We start from the raw sequence: 15,790 nt of genomic DNA, 5'->3' as shown, positions 1-15,790 counted from the left end.
GAGGCAGGCCTGCCAAAGGATCAATTGCACTGTGCGTAGTGCATGTCCGAGCACGAAGACGCGGGAGCTGACCTTGGGGGGATGCGTTATTGCATCACGATGCTTCATAGAGCGATGCCTTTTGGCGCAGACGCGATTAAAGGACCAGTGGCCGCAGTCGCAGCAAACAGCGCTGGGAAAAAAGGTGGTCAAATTTTCGTTGGCATGTACAGGATGGCTTTCAATGTAGTGCGCCATCAGCGGATCGCCCTTGCGCATTGAGCACACACATCCTGGCGCAGGACAGTCAATCCAGTTCAGAGAAGGAAAGCACTCGGAAGGGCGGCGGAGATCGGGTGGAGTGGAATGGTGCGTTTGAACATGGCGTTGCTCATTGGAATCCGAGACAAGCATGTTGCAGATTGCACAAGACACCGGAGAAGGAGTCGCCATAATGGCTGCACGCAAAGAAAAGAAAGGCAAGGTGAGATGGTTCACGCATCAATAAATGGCAGCGCATGCGAGGAATGAGGAAGGGTGGGGACTCACCGTTGAGGAGAAGGAAAATGCAACGGAAATTGTAACGGAAGAACGAATCTCAACGGTCAAACCATAAGGGATGACACTTGGTACGTGACCGAAGTTGTCTCGATGAACAGGTGAAAAAGTGTCTCCGTGTCGGGGTCGATGTTGGATCAACCGCTGGAGGAGCTGGAAGGTCGGGTGCCGGCCGGGTTGCGGCGCGAATGGGGTCGACAGCAGGGGCGGGTGGGGCTGGAGACGCTGGCGTGGTTGGTGCGGCGACTTGATGCAGAGGGTAAGATGAGGGCGCTTGCTCGGATCGGATGGGGTCGGATGGTCGAGTTTTTAGTGCTCGCTCTGGATGCTGGCTCAGTGTGCGTGTGTGGCAGACCTGCGGACGCTGCATCGACTGGCCGGCCAGCGACTTGCCGCCACTGATATTGTGGGGCAGCTGCCTCAAGACATCTTTCGCCGAATCTGCTTTTATATGGATCTACAAACCCTTTTATTGTGCACACAAGTGTGCCGACGCTGGCGAGCGATGATCCTCGAAGATGCGGCCTTGCTCTGCCAAGCGCTCGCCTGCGCTGTCGTGGCCAGGGTGCAGCTGGAGCCAATTAACCGCCCGGAGGAGGCCCAAATCAGCCTTTGTCAGCAGGTGACGTTTGTCTCCTTGAACCTGTTCTTGTCGTTGCCTGCTCAAGCAACTACGGCAGCGCACTTATTCTCCCCCGAACGACGACTGCTCAGATTTTTCGCCGACTGCAAGCCTTGCCATTGGCAGCCCAGAGTGAACATGTTGGGGCAGAGCTGCACGCTCTTTTGTATCAAGTGCGTACTGACCTGACTTTACTTGGCCGTGGCCACGAGCTTCTTCCTCACTGCCGTTGCTGCCTCTTTCGGCTCTTGGCCTCGGGTCAGGTGTTGCCGTACACATACAATGTCAAGCAAGAGGTGCGGCCTTCCCCGTCTTCTACCACACGGCTCGCATCGCTTGGTTTCTAGTATAACTCAATGACTTTGCTGTATCGGTAGACTGACCAGCTGCACACAATAGTCTGGGACTGGCACAGTAGGGGCCGGCTTTTGGCTGCGTCCCCGCTGACAAGAGCGGTGGTCATCCATGATGTTTTGACTCTCACGTCCGCCGGTTCTGATCAAGCCGACATGCTGTACGCCGGTACGTAAATTGGCTCCAATCCTTGCGTCCTGCCTCGCCCAGCCTCAAGCTTCATCGCCCTCATTTCTCTGGTGTGCCTTAGCCTACGATGATCAACCGGTCATGCTCAATCTTCGCGAGGACAACCAGCCCGTTCCCATCGTACGTTTGCTGCATTTCGTTCTGGAAATCCGGACGATGATATGCTTGACAAATGCCCACCTTTCTACGGTATTTTCTCCTTTCTTGAGCACCCCAGGGGCCGGCCTTGTTCACTGCTGCGCACAGTTTTGGCGTGTGTCGATGGCAAGACTTGGTTCTTGTGACCCACCAGCGTGCCATTGACATCTACCATGCCGACAGTCTAGAGCTCTACCAAAGCTTGCCCTGGCCTTTTGATGGCGTGCCTGTCGTATTGCGTCATCATGCTGACTGGGTTCACGATTGGACTTTACCTTCTGGAGCCATTCTGTGCTTTCACGGTTCCGGCCTCTTTCCGCACGGCGTGCACACGGCTTGGTTGTATCGCCCCACGCCATCCTCGCCCTTTGTCCTCTCCTCCTTGTCCACCACCGCATGTCGCGTCTCAACGACACCAGGCTCACCCGCCGCTTCCTGGTATCCCTTCAAGTGGTGCCCGCTGGTGAGTTTATGTGCGTCCAAACTGCAATTATCATCTGGCATAGCGCTCTGCCTCACCGCCAGACCCCGACGACAGGCACAGGCCTACGCCCAGCCCATGCCCAGGCATAACGCGCCAGCTTCGTTTTGGCGGCTACAACTGTCCATGCCCCTGTTCACGATCGACAGTGAAGCCGCTTGTCATTTGACATGGTCACAACTCCCTTGAGTGCCTGATTTTTGGGAATGCAAGTTAGTTTGTTTGAAAAGGCTAGGTAGAGCAATGAAGAATCGATCAGAAATGAGTGCCTGATTTTTGGGAATGCAAGTTAGTTTGTTTGAAAAGGCTAGGTAGAGCAATGAAGAATCGATCAGAAATGCCACCGGAAAACGGTGATGAGTGTGCCTGGTCACGGAATTGACAACAACAATAATAAGCCTTGATAGCAATAATATTATCGAGGGTCAATTTGCTTAAAGAATGGAAAAGAAAAGCCGAGTAGGCAGAGAATAGGCGCTGCCTCATTCATCATCCTCCTCATCGTCATCGTCGCCCTCATCATCATCGTCATCATCATTATCCTCGTCCTCGTCATCGCTGCCAGCGCCAGCGCCTTCATCCTCAAAATCAGCGGCACGGAGGTTGTCTTGGAAGAGGTCCTCGCGCTCCTCGTCCCACATCTCATCGTCATCGGCCTCGTCGTCCATGAGCATGTCATCATCACCCGTGGTGGCACCACCAGCACCGGCCACGTCCTCATCCTCGTCATCATCATCATCCTCTGCAACAACACATCCAAAAAACATGTGAGCCTCTGGTAAGATACCAACAACAACGCCCACAAGCATGAATATAAAAAAGAAGAGCAACATAAGATAAAAGCACGCACCGTTCTGGTCGTAATACACGCTTCCAGGCGTAAATTCAACCATGACCTCCTCTTCCTCTTCCTCACGGGCTTGCGCGCGGCGCGTTTGCTCCAGCATGAGGTCAAGACGGCCTTGCAGCTTGAGGAGAGGGTTCATGGAGGCAGCTCTTGCTTCAATCAGACTGTATAGGGGACCCAGCACAGACGAGAGGTCGGGTTGGGAGGCCAGGTACGCAAAGTGGGTCACCAACACGGCCCGAATCCAGATCAGCAAGGCCGTGCCACGACTGGGTTTGGCCTGCAGCTTAGCCAGGACAATCTTGAAAAAGCTCAAGACATGCTCCTGTGGCAGACGGCCCACCGAGGCGGACACAATTTTCTCCTTGTTGACGGCCAGGCACTGTTCATCCATGTCATCCAGACGAGCAAAGCACATGAGCGTTTGTGTACATCGGCGATATACAGCACACGATCGTTTGTTCGCAAGACACAACACCAGAGCATCACACAGTGTGTCGAAACAACAGGATGCGAGGGAGTGTTAAAAGGAATGTTGCCCTATCATGACTACGCGGCGCACATGTCCGACCCGAAAGTCGTGATTCACGCCGCGAGCAGAGATGTAGGCGCTGCAGGCATGGCGGCCACCCCAGGGAACGGTAAAACTCGTTAATTAGGGCGAGGCAGGGGTCCCGAAAGACCTCGGCCTCAGGCTCACAGCCATACCCGCTGAAATCTCCCAGTTAATAAGGCAACGCGCACAGGAATGCTTCGCGCGCCGCCCTCTAGCCCTGGGTTTGTTCTTCGTCTTTTCATTCAAGCCGAAAGAACGGCATCCATCGTTGGATGCGTATGTAGCGAGGTGCGACAATGGACAGGCTTGTGTTGTGTAAAAGCAATCAAAACGAGAAAAACAACTTGACAAGCTCACAATCAAAACACAACTCAAGAAGACACAAGCAGACAGACGTCCACACATCCAGAACTTGAGAAATGAGTATACACACCTCTTCCAGCAACGCTTGATCGTCCGAGTGCAAGGCTTGCGCCAGCATTTGAGAGAGGGTGCCAGAGCGTGGCTGACCACTACGGGTGTATCCATCTACACACACAAAAAAAAAATAAAAATAATAATTATCAAGTCAGGGACCAAGGTGCACAGCGGGAAACAAAGCCATGCTATTGCGGCGACCGACCGTAGGATTCCGATTGGTGAAGGGCATCTGCAATCTGTTGACCCAGTGTTGCATCGCCAGCTGTTTTGCTCGACGCGCGCTTGCTCTTCAGGGCGTCGGCGGCACCGAGAATATTCAGGTTGGCGTCGACGGGATTCGACTGGTTGGCAGATGTAGGGGCGTTGGCAGACTTGGCCATGGTCAAGAGCACGGGGGCCGCACGCGTCAAGGTCATCGAGGCGCAAAGACCATGCCCACTTGCATCAGAGATGGACTACAGGAGCGAAAGAAGAAAGGTGAGCCGACATGACGGGGCAAGACAACAAAAAACAAGGCTCAAAAAATGAGTGCAGATAAGACTCATTCGGCTTCCGTACCAAGGTTTCAAATTCAGGTGCAACGTCAGAGCCCCGGGCCAACACCAGTTGGTCGCTACGTGATTGCACAAAAGCCACCGCCAAAACGGGGACGGGCACTGAGGGAACATCGCCTAGCAAAAGGATGCAGATCGTTCGTGAGTTCACGTTGGTAAGGCAGTCTCACACTAGTGAGGAGAAGAACACACCAAACAGACGTGAGAGATTCGCGACTCACCGGTAGTCATGGCGATGGTGCAGGCGGGATGAATGGGTTCAGTGTAAGCGTCCTTGGAGGTGTCAATGGTAAAGACGGAAATGGTACCACGGACGTCGATGGCAGCAATACGGCAGCTCTCATGAGCCGTCGCTTCTTTCGGCGAGGCAGTGGTCGACATGCTCATCGGGCTCTGGCTCAAGTGGCAAGTGGCAAAGGGATGTTTGTTCTTCTTTTGACCGGGGGCAGCGTGCCAAACGTTGATGCTGGTGTCTGCATGTTGTTGACGGGCCAGCGAGCAAAACTTCAGGTCCGGGACAGGCAGAAGGGCGAGGGAGGTGACGCTGGCATCGTGACCAGGATATTTCTACAACGCAAGAGAGACAAAGCAGTGAGGCGTCGCTGGGATGGGAGGATCATGTGTTTTGTGATCACATCACAACACTGGCAATGCAACCGGGCTTACCTCGACCTCCTGGAGTGTGTCAAGGCGCCAAAGGCGAATTTGATTGCCGGCAGTGATGAGCGTGTCGACGCTTGTGCCATCGACATCCAGAGTCGGGCCAAAGCTCAAGGACGTGACGGCACGCTTGTCGGCATTGAAAAAGTCGGCACGGTCCTCAGTGGTAGAGCGGCGGCAGACGGTCTTGTCACGCGAGGCAGTCAAGATGTAGCTGTTGTCCGAGGTCCAGATGGCTTCTGTGATAGCGCTGCGGTGGGGTTTGTTGAGAATTTGTTCTTCGCCCGTGGCAACCGAGAAGATGATGGCCTTGCCACTGGAAGTGCCGAGAAACAGGCGATCTGTTTGGGCCTTGCGCTTTTTGCGCTTCTTGGACTGGTCGACGGCACCGTGTTCCCAAGCCAGGGCACAAACTGGATCGCTCAGATTGGCCTTCTACTCGCAACAAAAGAGCATGATAAGGTGCAGGTTGGGTGGGGGCCAGTCAAGACGCTTGTTGGGTTTAGCGTTAAGAAAAGAGAGAGCAGAAAAAAAGGGCAGCGGCAGACACGTACTCGCTCAATGATAACGTCATTGTTGGTAACGTCCCAAACGCGAAGGTGGCCATCACTGAGCAGGATGGCGAATCGGCGACCATCATCGCTGAACCTGTCAAAGACCAAGAAGACCAAATATATCAAAGAAAGAAAGCACGCGCACATGTGAGTTGAGAGAGAGTGCGAGCGTGGTCGACCACGTGAAGTCACTGAAAAGAAAGAAAGACCACATGGTGTGTACATGTGTGTGTGAGACAAGCCATTGGCAGTGCCTTCCTCCTTGATACAAACAAAAAGGAGCAAGGGCATGTCGCCGGCGAGTTGGGAGAACGGATGGAGATGGAGATGTGGGGAGAAGGTACGTACTTGCAGCAGCGAGGCACGGCCGTGTCCATGGTGTCGGGGCAAGGCAAGTCAAAGCGCTGCCAACTCCCAAAAAAGTCAAAAGAGAGAAACAAACAGGGGCTTGTTTCTCAGGCAGGCAAGCAACACACTCTTGCAAGAAGAGCGCGAACCAGCACAACCGCGGCAACACCACTCACACACACAGCTCGAATCAACGAGTTGTGAGTCCACCTCACCACTGGCGCTGCCAAAACGAACACGAACAGCGCGCCCCCCGAGGCAACCGAGAGACCACCAAAGAGAAAGAAAAGAGATTAAAATCGCTCTCTCTCTCTCTCTCTCTCTTTGAGAGGAAGAAAATAGAAGAGAGACAGAAAGAGAGACAGAGAGGAACAGAGAGAGAGTGAGAGAGAGACACACACATAGTGGCCCACGTGTGGAGCTGTACACAGAGTGTGATGGATGTTACACTACAATAAACGACTGAAGTTTGAGAGAGAGAGAGAGAGAGAGAGGAATAGCACGACGACATGCAGAGAGAGAGAGTCGAAGAGAGAAACCTGTGGGAGACTGAGAGAGACTGCGGGAGACTGAGAGACCAACGAAGAGCGAGAGAGAGAGAGAGAGAGAGAGAGAGAGAGAGAGAGAGAGAGAGAGAAAGAGAGGGAGAGAAATCAGCACGAAATCACATCACACACACACACACACACACACATCTAGACACGAGTGGTCTGGAAGCTGGAAGTGTGCCCGGACGGACACGAGCTGGAGCGGGGTGGCGGAGGAAAAAAAGGCGCGTGGTGACGGTCTGTCCGTCGGTCTGCCACCAGCAACTGCGTGCAGTTGTGTGCAGTTGTGTGTGTGCAGCTGTGTGAGCTGGTGGTTGCACGCAAGGCACAGAGGGCGCGGGTGTGCATGCAGGCGACCCGCAGCCGGGGCAAACGACCATGGCCGAGCCGGCGTATGTGACGGCAGCCTGCCAGTGTATTAGGGATACCGTGGCTGTGTTCGGGTACGCGCGCGCAACACTGCCAGTCTGGAACGTGCCGCTCAGCTCAAACGGGCAGCGCTCACTTGCCAAGGGGTTGCTTTTTTTTTTTAGGGCGGATCGAGTGGCCCTGAGCTTTAATGGCGGCAAGGACTCGACCGTCTTGTTACACCTCCTTCGTCAGGCTCTCCCCGACACCTTTCGCCAAATCCACTACGTATGATGCATGTGCCCGCCCCCTCTAGCCGGTGATGGAGTGCCTCTGGGCGCGGGAGCGCATCGAGGCTTCTTCGGTTGTGGCCCTGTCTCGGCTTGTTCATGGCATTCTCTTTGGCACGTTTTCCTTGGAACCGACAGGTGTACTTTGACCAGCCGGATGAATTTCCAGAGGTGAAAGACTTTATAGCCGACTGTCAAGCCCGGTGAGGTTTTGCAGTGCCGATCCGCCTGCTTGCCGGACGAGCGTGTGGCCGCTCGTTGATGCTCATGTCAACGTGCCACAGGTATCAGCTTAATGTCGAATATGTGGCTGCTAATTACAAGGCTGCATTGGACCGCGTCGTCAACCAGGTGCGCCGCCCGTGTCTCATTCAGAGTCCGACGCAATCACCCGCTGGCGCCCCGCCCGCACTCACCCGAGTGGCGTACACATGCAGAACGGCATCAAAGCCATCTTTCTCGGCACACGATTGGGGGATCCGCGTGCCGAGCAGCTGAGTACTTTTGAGATGAGTGATCCCGGGTACGTTGTCGCGTGCCCGCCGCCCGCAGGCACCGCAGTCTCTTTCCGCCCCTCGTATCGCGTCCGCGGTCCTGACCGAAGGCCCATCCCTACGTTTGCCTGCTCGGTCGGTCATGTCTTTTAGATGGCCTCGATTCATGCGTGTTCAGCCGATCCTGCACTGGACGTACGGCCAAGTGTGGCTTTATCTCCAAGACAAACCGTTTTGCCGCCTATACGACATGGTATGTCTCGTTTTGCGCCTGCTCCTTTTGGCACCTGCTGCTGAACCAATGCCTGAAACCCTGTACTGTTTGCTCATGCGCTCATTTCCGTGCAGGGCTACACATCGCTCGGTGCGGTGGGGGACACGCGGCCCAACCCGGCCCTCCGACGCCCCGATGGTACCTACGCGCCAGCTTCAGCGCTGAGCGATGGCGCCCTTGAACGCGCTGGTCGCGGTTCAACAACAGGCGCACCGCCCTCGCTTCTTGGCACCTCCTGTAACGTGTGGCTAGCCTCCGCCTTGCTGATCGGCCTTCTTGCGGGTGGCCTGGGCTACCGGCGCAGCCTCGGCTGGGCTTGAGCCTGGTTTCTCGATGTCACTCCAAGGGCCGAATCAGGCTACAGATGTCCCGCTCTCTTTGGGCCGTCATTTTGGGGACCGTGTCCCACGCTTATCTTCAAGGCATGAGTTTAATTTTTATTGCTCAAACCAATCACGCGTCGTTGCCTCTGTAGCCCCGCTCCTCAAGGCCAGACAGCACAGTATCCAAGCCCTCAGCGTCGCAGCGATTGACATGCATACGGGGGAAGGGAAAGGAGGTTTAACCTGACCATCACACTTGAACGGGGAATTCAACACAATTTTTTTTTGAGAGAGAGAGAGAGAGAGAGAGAGCTCGAGAGAGAGAGAGAGAGAGAGAGAGAGAGAGAGAGAGAGAGAGAGAGAGAGAGAGAGAGAGAGAGAGAGAGCTTTAGAGAGAGAGCTTTAGAGAGAGATTGATCGAGAGATCGAGAGATCGAGAGAGCTTTCGAGAGAGATTGAGAGAGATTGATCGAGATCGAGAGATCGAGAGAGAGAAAGACAGAGAGAAAGACAGAGAGAAAGACAGAGAGAGAAAGACAGAGAGAGACAGAGACAATTTCCTGATGCTCGAACGCGCGTGTGTGTGTTTTGCTGCGCCAGGTTGACGCGCGCGACTGCTCCAGTTCTGGAGACTGGGGTGGTGTTCAGGGCAACTTGCATTTGATGTGAGCATGGGCTTGGCTGGGGTATGTGGTCGTGGTTTGAGCGCACGGTCAAGGATGGCAAGAGACGGGAGCTGATCGATTCTAACGTGTTGGAGTGGGCGTCGGTTTGGGTCGGCGCATCGCTGTCATGTTGGGTCCGGACGCGCACCGCTTGCTCTCAATGGCCCGGCTCTTGGTGCTGACTGTTGGCTTTTGCTGGGTTGGGTTGGTGGCTGCGGATGGGGATTGGGCGGCGACCAGCGTCCTGGGGCGTCTCGACGGCCCCATCGCACTCACGCTGGCCGACCTCGACAACAACAGTCTGCCGGACATTGTGAGCGTGAGTTCGAACGACAATACCATCTGTTGGTTTGCCAACCTCGGAAACGGCTCTTTTGAGCACACCCCGCGTATCATCTCGACCAGTGCTGGTGGCGTGAGTACTGTGACGACTGCAGACATCAACGGCGATGGCTGGCTCGACGTCGTCGCCGGCTTGACCAACGATGACCTGGTCGCCTGGTACCGCAACAACAACGGCACCATCAGCACGCTGCCCGAAATCATCGCTGTCAGCGTTTTGGGCGTGTCTTCGGTGGCCACCGCCGACGTTGATGGTGACGGCTATGTGGACGTCATCAGCGCCAGCGCCGGGGACAACTCGGTGGCTTGGTATCCCAACAACCGTCGAGGCGGCCTGTACCTCCAGCGCCACGTTGTCTCGCGCCAAGTGTGGGGCGTCAAGGACGTCTTCGCCGCAGACATGGACGCGGACGGAGACATGGACCTCTTGTGTGCCTGCTTCACGGCCAACGGCGTCCTGCTGTTTCGCAACGATGGCGCCGGTTTGTTCGGAAATGCCGAGCGCGTGGCCACAAGCAGCGTCCTTGGTGCCTTTGATGTCCAGGCCGCCGACCTTGATGGTGACGGTCACCTCGACGTCCTCGTTGCCGCCGCTGGCCAAGAACAGGTTGCTTGGTTTCGCAACCTCGGCAACGCCACCTTTGAACCACGACGCCGCATTATCGATGCCGCCGCCAATGGTGCCGTGAGCGCTTTTGCCGTGGATTTCGACAACGATGGCCATCTCGATGTTTTGGCTGCTCAGGCCATCAATAATACCATCGTGTGGTACCACAATCTGGGCAATGGGGCTGCCTTTTCATCCCCCAACGTGGTTTCCACCGACAGCTGGGGCGCTGCCGCAGTTGCTGCCGCGGATTTGGACGCCGATGGTTTGCCCGATATGGTGAGTGCGAGCTTCGCCGACGACAAGGTGGCCTGGTACCGGCACGAGGGACCACGCGTACAATTTGATAGACCCCAGACCCTGGCAGCGCGCTATGCGCTGGCCACCACGGGTGATCTGGACCACGATGGCCGGGTGGACTTGATCCTGGGCTCTTTCACCAAAAACGCCCACTCGGTGGCCTGGCGCCGCTCCCTCAACTTGGCCAATGAGAGCCTAGCTTTTGACGCACCCCGCGCCGTGGTAGCCCACCCCATCGGCCCGCAGGCCTTGTTTGTCCGCGATCTGGACAGCGATGGGAACCTCGATCTTCTCTATGCTTTCAAAGACCAGGATCAGGACTCCCATCTGGCCTGGGCCCGCAATGATGGTGCCGGTAACTTTGCCACTGCGCCAGCCCAACTGCTCTATAGCTCAAGCCATGCCATTCTCTCGACCACGGTGGCTGACCTCGACGGCAACGGCCACCCAGATGTGCTCTTTCTTGATGCGGCGCAAGCTCGCCTCGCTTGGTGTGCCAATAACGGCCTGGGTCAGTTTGATACCCCGAGCCTGGTTGCCCAGCTTGAATACCCACCGAGCTGTCTCAGCACCGCCGATCTCGACGGCGACGGTCACGTGGACGTGATTCGCTGCGTCTTTCAGCGCCATGCCATCGAATGGCTACGTAACATGGGCAACGGCTCCTTTGCTTCCGGGTGGTTGCTCGTCACGAGTCAAACACAGGGTCCCGTACAAGCCCAGCCCGCAGACATGGATGGCGACGGCGTGCTCGATATCGTGTGTGCTAGCCTGCATGATGCAAAGCTTGCCTGGTATCACAACGACGGTCTTGGTCACTTTGTCGAACATGTGATCAGCCAACAGCTGCCGGATGTCCTCTTCGTGCGCCTGGCTGACCTCACTTTGGACGGCAGCTTGGACATTCTGGTGGCGCAAAACAGTGGAGCCCTGTCATGGTTTGGCAATGAGGGTGCGGGAACGTTTGCCGCTTCAGTGCCCATTCGCTTCGCCAACATCCTTTTTCTGCAGAGCATGGACGTGGTTGATCTCGATGGCGACGGCCTACCTGACATTCTCTGCGGCGACGCTTTTGACAACACTGTGACGTGGTTTCGCAGCATCGGGATCAAACCAGCCTTTTCCCAAGCCCGCGTCTTGCCCGCTTTTGTGCACCGGCCACTCATGGCCGTGCCCGGTGATCTCAACGGTGATGGACATATTGATGTGGTGTCGGCCAGCACGGACGATAGTCGCCTGACATGGTACCCCAATCCAGGCAACGGGGCCTTCACGGGTACTCAGCACATTATATCCCAGCAGATCCTGACCATCATGAGCTTGGCCGTGGCCGACCTCGACAACGATCAGGACCTCGATATTTTGTGCGCAGGCTCGGGCCTGGATCAAGTGGCCTGGTTCCAAAACAACGGCGGGGGTCATTTTGCCGATGAGCCGCGCTTCATCTCTACAGCAGCGGCGGGGGCTGTAGCAGTTCTTGCCGCAGATCTTGATGGCGACGGGGCGTTGGACGCTGTGGTAGGACGGGGCGATGATAACACAATTGTTTGGCACCGCAACAATGGCCAAGGCGAGTTTGGGCCGGCCACGCCCCTGTCAACCACTGCACACATGCCGTGGGGCCTGTTTGCAGCCGACCTGGACGATGACGGGGATTTGGACGTGCTGAGTGCCAACTATGGCAATGACCGGATCTCGTGGTATCGGAACAACGGGGCGGCTGGCTTTGGTACCGAGCTCGTCATCACCGCCTCTGCTGACGGCGTGCGGGGTGTTTTTGCCGCCGACCTTGATAATGATGGCGACTTGGACGTGCTCAGCGCCAGCATAAATGATAATAAGGTTGCTTGGTACGTCAATGACGGAGATGGCAACTTCAACTTTCAGGAACGTGTCATTTCAACCTCCATTAATGGGGCCTCGGCCATTTCGGCCGTCGACTTGGACGGCGACGGTGACCAAGATGTCCTGGTGTCTGGCATCTCTGGAAACACGGTGGCGTGGTTCGAAAATCTGGGCGACGGTACATTTGTTCCAGTACCAGTCGTCTTGACGACGGAACTGTATGGAGCAAGCTGGGTGGCTGCTGCAGATTTTGACAACGACACTCGACTTGATATCCTGAGCCCAGCGATGCGGGCCGGAGATATTCAATGGTTTCATAATCCGGGGTATGTCGTCGCTCTTTTGCGGCCTCTTGTTAATTTGCACCCACCAACCTCTTCTTGCACTCGAATCAATGGCCTATCGGTAGTCGGAGGAACTCAACGCGAGGTCCAGTGACAACTGCGGCACCGACTCGGAGGTACGCTGAAGGGAGCCACTGCAAGGGCTTGTATTAGACGGCGCCATCTTGCTAATTTTGCTGAACCTTTCCTCCCACTCTCTCTCTGCTTTTTTTTTTTTTTTTTTTTTTTGCGAAACCTGGTTCTGCACAGCACAACGGCAGTCCCTTCCGCGTCGTCACCTCTGTTGGTGCCATCTACCGCGTCAGGGTCGTCGGACCATGTGGTTGTGGTTGTGGTTGTGGTTGTGGTTGCGCTAGTGGCGCTGGTATTTGGCGTGGTCTTGACCGCTCGCTATCGCCGGAAGCGCTTCAATGCGGTGCGACAAGCCCTATATGGTGACAACACCATGCCAATGTCATCAGCCGAGCAGATACAACTATGCCTGTCCCAATTTCAAGCCAGCTGCGCGCGAAATGCCGGTCTTGACCCGTCCTCGACCACAACAACCCGTTCACTCAATCTTGTGTCTCGGTGCGTTGGGTTGGCAATTTACACAGTCATGGTGCTTGCAAAGTAGCTGACCTTTGGTCTTGCTAACCTGTGACCCCATGTGATATTATTATGCAGAACTTGGCTGGATGTTAGGGCCGTGGTGGGCCACGGCCATTTCGGCACCGTACACAGAGTAAGTCTCGTCTGTTTCGTGCTTCACTTAGTGCCACGCGCGTGCAGAAGCCATTCAAAGCCCAACTGCAAAGTGACTCTGCTCTTGTTTGGGTACAAATCATCGTTTCTTCTGATGTGAAATTTCAGGCCGTGCCTCTGCGACACGCAAGCGAACTTCAGGGCCGCGCTGTGCTAGCACTAAAGACGTTTGAGCGTATCGAGGTACGAAGCAATGACATTGGCCCTCAAAATGGCTGTTCAATCCTACTTGGAATTGAGAAACCGGAGAGGGATCTGATTAGCGGGAAAGGGATCTGATTAGGTAGGTAATGATGGCACACGGTTGCTGACTGTGGCTTTGCTTGGTGTACGTGGTTTGGTGGTTAGGAATCCGACTTTAAAGCGGTGATGCTGGAAGCGGCGCTTCTGCACACGGCGGGCAATCATTCTCATATCGTGCAACTCGTGGGCGTGGTTCACGACTGGTGCGTTGACCTTGCCGCCTGATGAGGGGGGAGAACTTCAAACTGCTTTCAGCTTCGAGCAGGTGGCAACTTGTGTTTTGACCGTGTGCCAACCTGGTGGCCGGGCCGTCGCAGCATTCCGATTGCTCTCGTGCTCGAATTTGCGGATCAAGGAGATTTGCGCACACACTTACGCAAACGGATAGGCCAGTTGACGACCAACACCAAGGTAAGACAATCTTGTTCCTTTTTTTTTTATATTTTGTTTTTTTCAATCTTGGATTGTCTTCTCTTGAGATTGCGCTTCAGGTTGTCATGGGTTGCTGTTGTTGCATGGCGATGGTGCTAGAGCTTGTGGGTGGAGCAGGTTACCGATGCCTTGGCTTACGTTCATGGATGCGACCTTGTGCATCGGGACTTGGCATGCCGCAATGTGTTACTTTTCACACAGCCCGCTGGCCTGTGTGCCAAGCTGAGCGACTTTGGGCGTACGTGCACCTCTAGGGACATGTGGATTTGGTTGACGGGAAGGGATGGGTTGGTGCACGGGACTCGCCGGGGCTCATAACCACTGGTGCCTTTTCCTGAGACAGTCAGCCGTTTTGTATCCAAGGATCACGATTACTACCGGGCAGCCCAGTTGGATGACTTGCCGTTCCGGTCCGTCACGTTTTTGATCGATTGTCAGGGCCTTCCGTGCATGGACCTCAACTGACACTGTCGGATGGGGGTGTTGACTAGGTGGATGGCCCCCGAGGCCTTGCGGCACGGCGTTTTTAGCTGGCAATCGGACGTCTGGTCACTGGGCATTTTAATTTGGGAGGTGTGTTGACGCGTGGCCGATTTTGTCGGATGAATCCACGTACCAACAAGCTGTGTTCTGAAAGCACCGGCATGACAATGTGTGCCACTCTATGTACTTCATTTCCCTTCCCTTTTCTCCCTTGGTGGACTCGGGTGGAGCAGGTGTTTAACGACGGCGAACGACCGTACGGCAATGCGTCATTTCAAGTCCTGATTGAGATGCTGGACGCCGGCAAGCGCCTGAGCTTGGAGCGCATTCCGGCACACTGGCAGGCGTGAGTCATGGATGTGGCGGTCGGAGGGGGGAAGTTGCTGTGGAATGATTGGGGTGACATGTCTGATCATCGCTTCGCTTGATTTGTGCTGGCAGCTTGGTAACCTCGACGTGGGCTGTTCCTGCGACGCAACGACCGCCGGCTACCACCATATTAGCACGGCTCACGTCCCCGGCGACGCAGGGCCTGGTCGTCAATCCGACCTTTGCCACCGATGAGACAGAACTTTAAGTTTTATTATTAAAATCAACTTGTAGTACTGGACATGGGGCCCGCGATTCGCACACAGTCCCGAGACGTCACTTTGACGCTTGGCCTACCCAATTCTGCAACCTGAATCTGATGCGTCATTGATACAACATCAAACGCCTCTCGTTGCGACTGAGGAGATTATTAGGGCTCCTGGGATAAGCCCCCTTGAGCAACGCCATATGCTCCATACCCTGTCAAACGTTGCCATTGGACGCTGTTGGCGATGCCCGCTGGAACACACATGAGCAACACCACCCGATGCAGTCGCAACAACAAAAGTGAGTGACAGTGTGTGATCATCATCATGAACGTTTGGACATGGGGTTCCTTACAACCATTTCTACCTTCTTCTACTACACTTGCCCATTCTTCTTCTACATCTTCTCATGTTATTACGCCGTTTACCATGGTTTTTTAACTGATGATTAACGTGGAACGATGTTAGACATGTTCATCTTCTCTTTATTTTGCTTCAACTTTTTAAGACTGAGAGGACTTTTCCTTCTTTTTCTTTAATTTTCTCTGCAACAATTCCATTTCTCTTTCTTTCTCTTCTCTCTCTGTCTCTCTCTGTCTCTCTCTCACTCTCTTCTCTCTCTCTGTCTGTCTGTCTGTCTGTCTCTCTCTCTCGTTGCCAGCGCCACGTCCGT

The 15,790-nt window shown here is 55.0% G+C and overlaps 2 protein-coding genes across 2 annotated transcripts; one reads left to right on the top strand and one right to left on the bottom strand.

Annotated features, from left to right (window-relative positions):
- Positions 1 to 2,732: 2,732 nt before the first annotated feature.
- MONBRDRAFT_38725 (uncharacterized protein) lies at positions 2,733 to 6,477 on the bottom strand. The gene is made up of 8 exons (XM_001749374.1): positions 6,261 to 6,477; positions 5,913 to 6,006; positions 5,365 to 5,793; positions 4,891 to 5,265; positions 4,347 to 4,599; positions 4,158 to 4,252; positions 3,172 to 3,550; positions 2,733 to 3,063 (listed from the first exon to the last, which is right to left on the bottom strand). Exons 1-8 carry the CDS (start codon positions 6,287 to 6,289, stop codon positions 2,804 to 2,806), a joined length of 1,914 nt encoding a protein of 637 aa, XP_001749426.1. The 5' UTR covers positions 6,290 to 6,477; the 3' UTR covers positions 2,733 to 2,803.
- Positions 6,478 to 9,362: 2,885 nt separating this feature from the next.
- MONBRDRAFT_11601 (uncharacterized protein) lies at positions 9,363 to 14,524 on the top strand (the record flags this gene model as incomplete). Its single annotated transcript, XM_001749432.1, has 5 exons — positions 9,363 to 12,622; positions 12,890 to 13,210; positions 13,396 to 13,567; positions 13,883 to 14,038; positions 14,399 to 14,524. 5 exons carry the CDS (start codon positions 9,363 to 9,365, stop codon positions 14,522 to 14,524), a joined length of 4,035 nt encoding a protein of 1,344 aa, XP_001749484.1.
- Between the last annotated feature and the right edge of the window lie 1,266 nt (positions 14,525 to 15,790).

Source organism: Monosiga brevicollis, genomic scaffold (assembly GCF_000002865.3).
Source record: "Monosiga brevicollis MX1 MONBRscaffold_30 genomic scaffold, whole genome shotgun sequence".
Taxonomy (NCBI): Eukaryota; class Choanoflagellata; order Craspedida; family Salpingoecidae; genus Monosiga; species Monosiga brevicollis.
The sequence above is the reverse complement of the archived record's forward strand: the minus strand, read 5'-3'. Positions and strand labels throughout refer to the sequence as shown.

Coding starts and splice junctions, on each gene's coding strand:
- MONBRDRAFT_38725 (XM_001749374.1), bottom strand. CDS start 6,289: ATGGACACGGCCGTGCCTCGCTGCTGCAA. Junction 5,266..5,364: donor ACACACTCCAGGAGGTCGAG/GTAAGCCCGGTT, acceptor CTTGCGTTGTAG/AAATATCCTGGTCACGATGC. Junction 3,551..4,157: donor ATCAAGCGTTGCTGGAAGAG/GTGTGTATACTC, acceptor ATGGATGAACAG/TGCCTGGCCGTCAACAAGGA.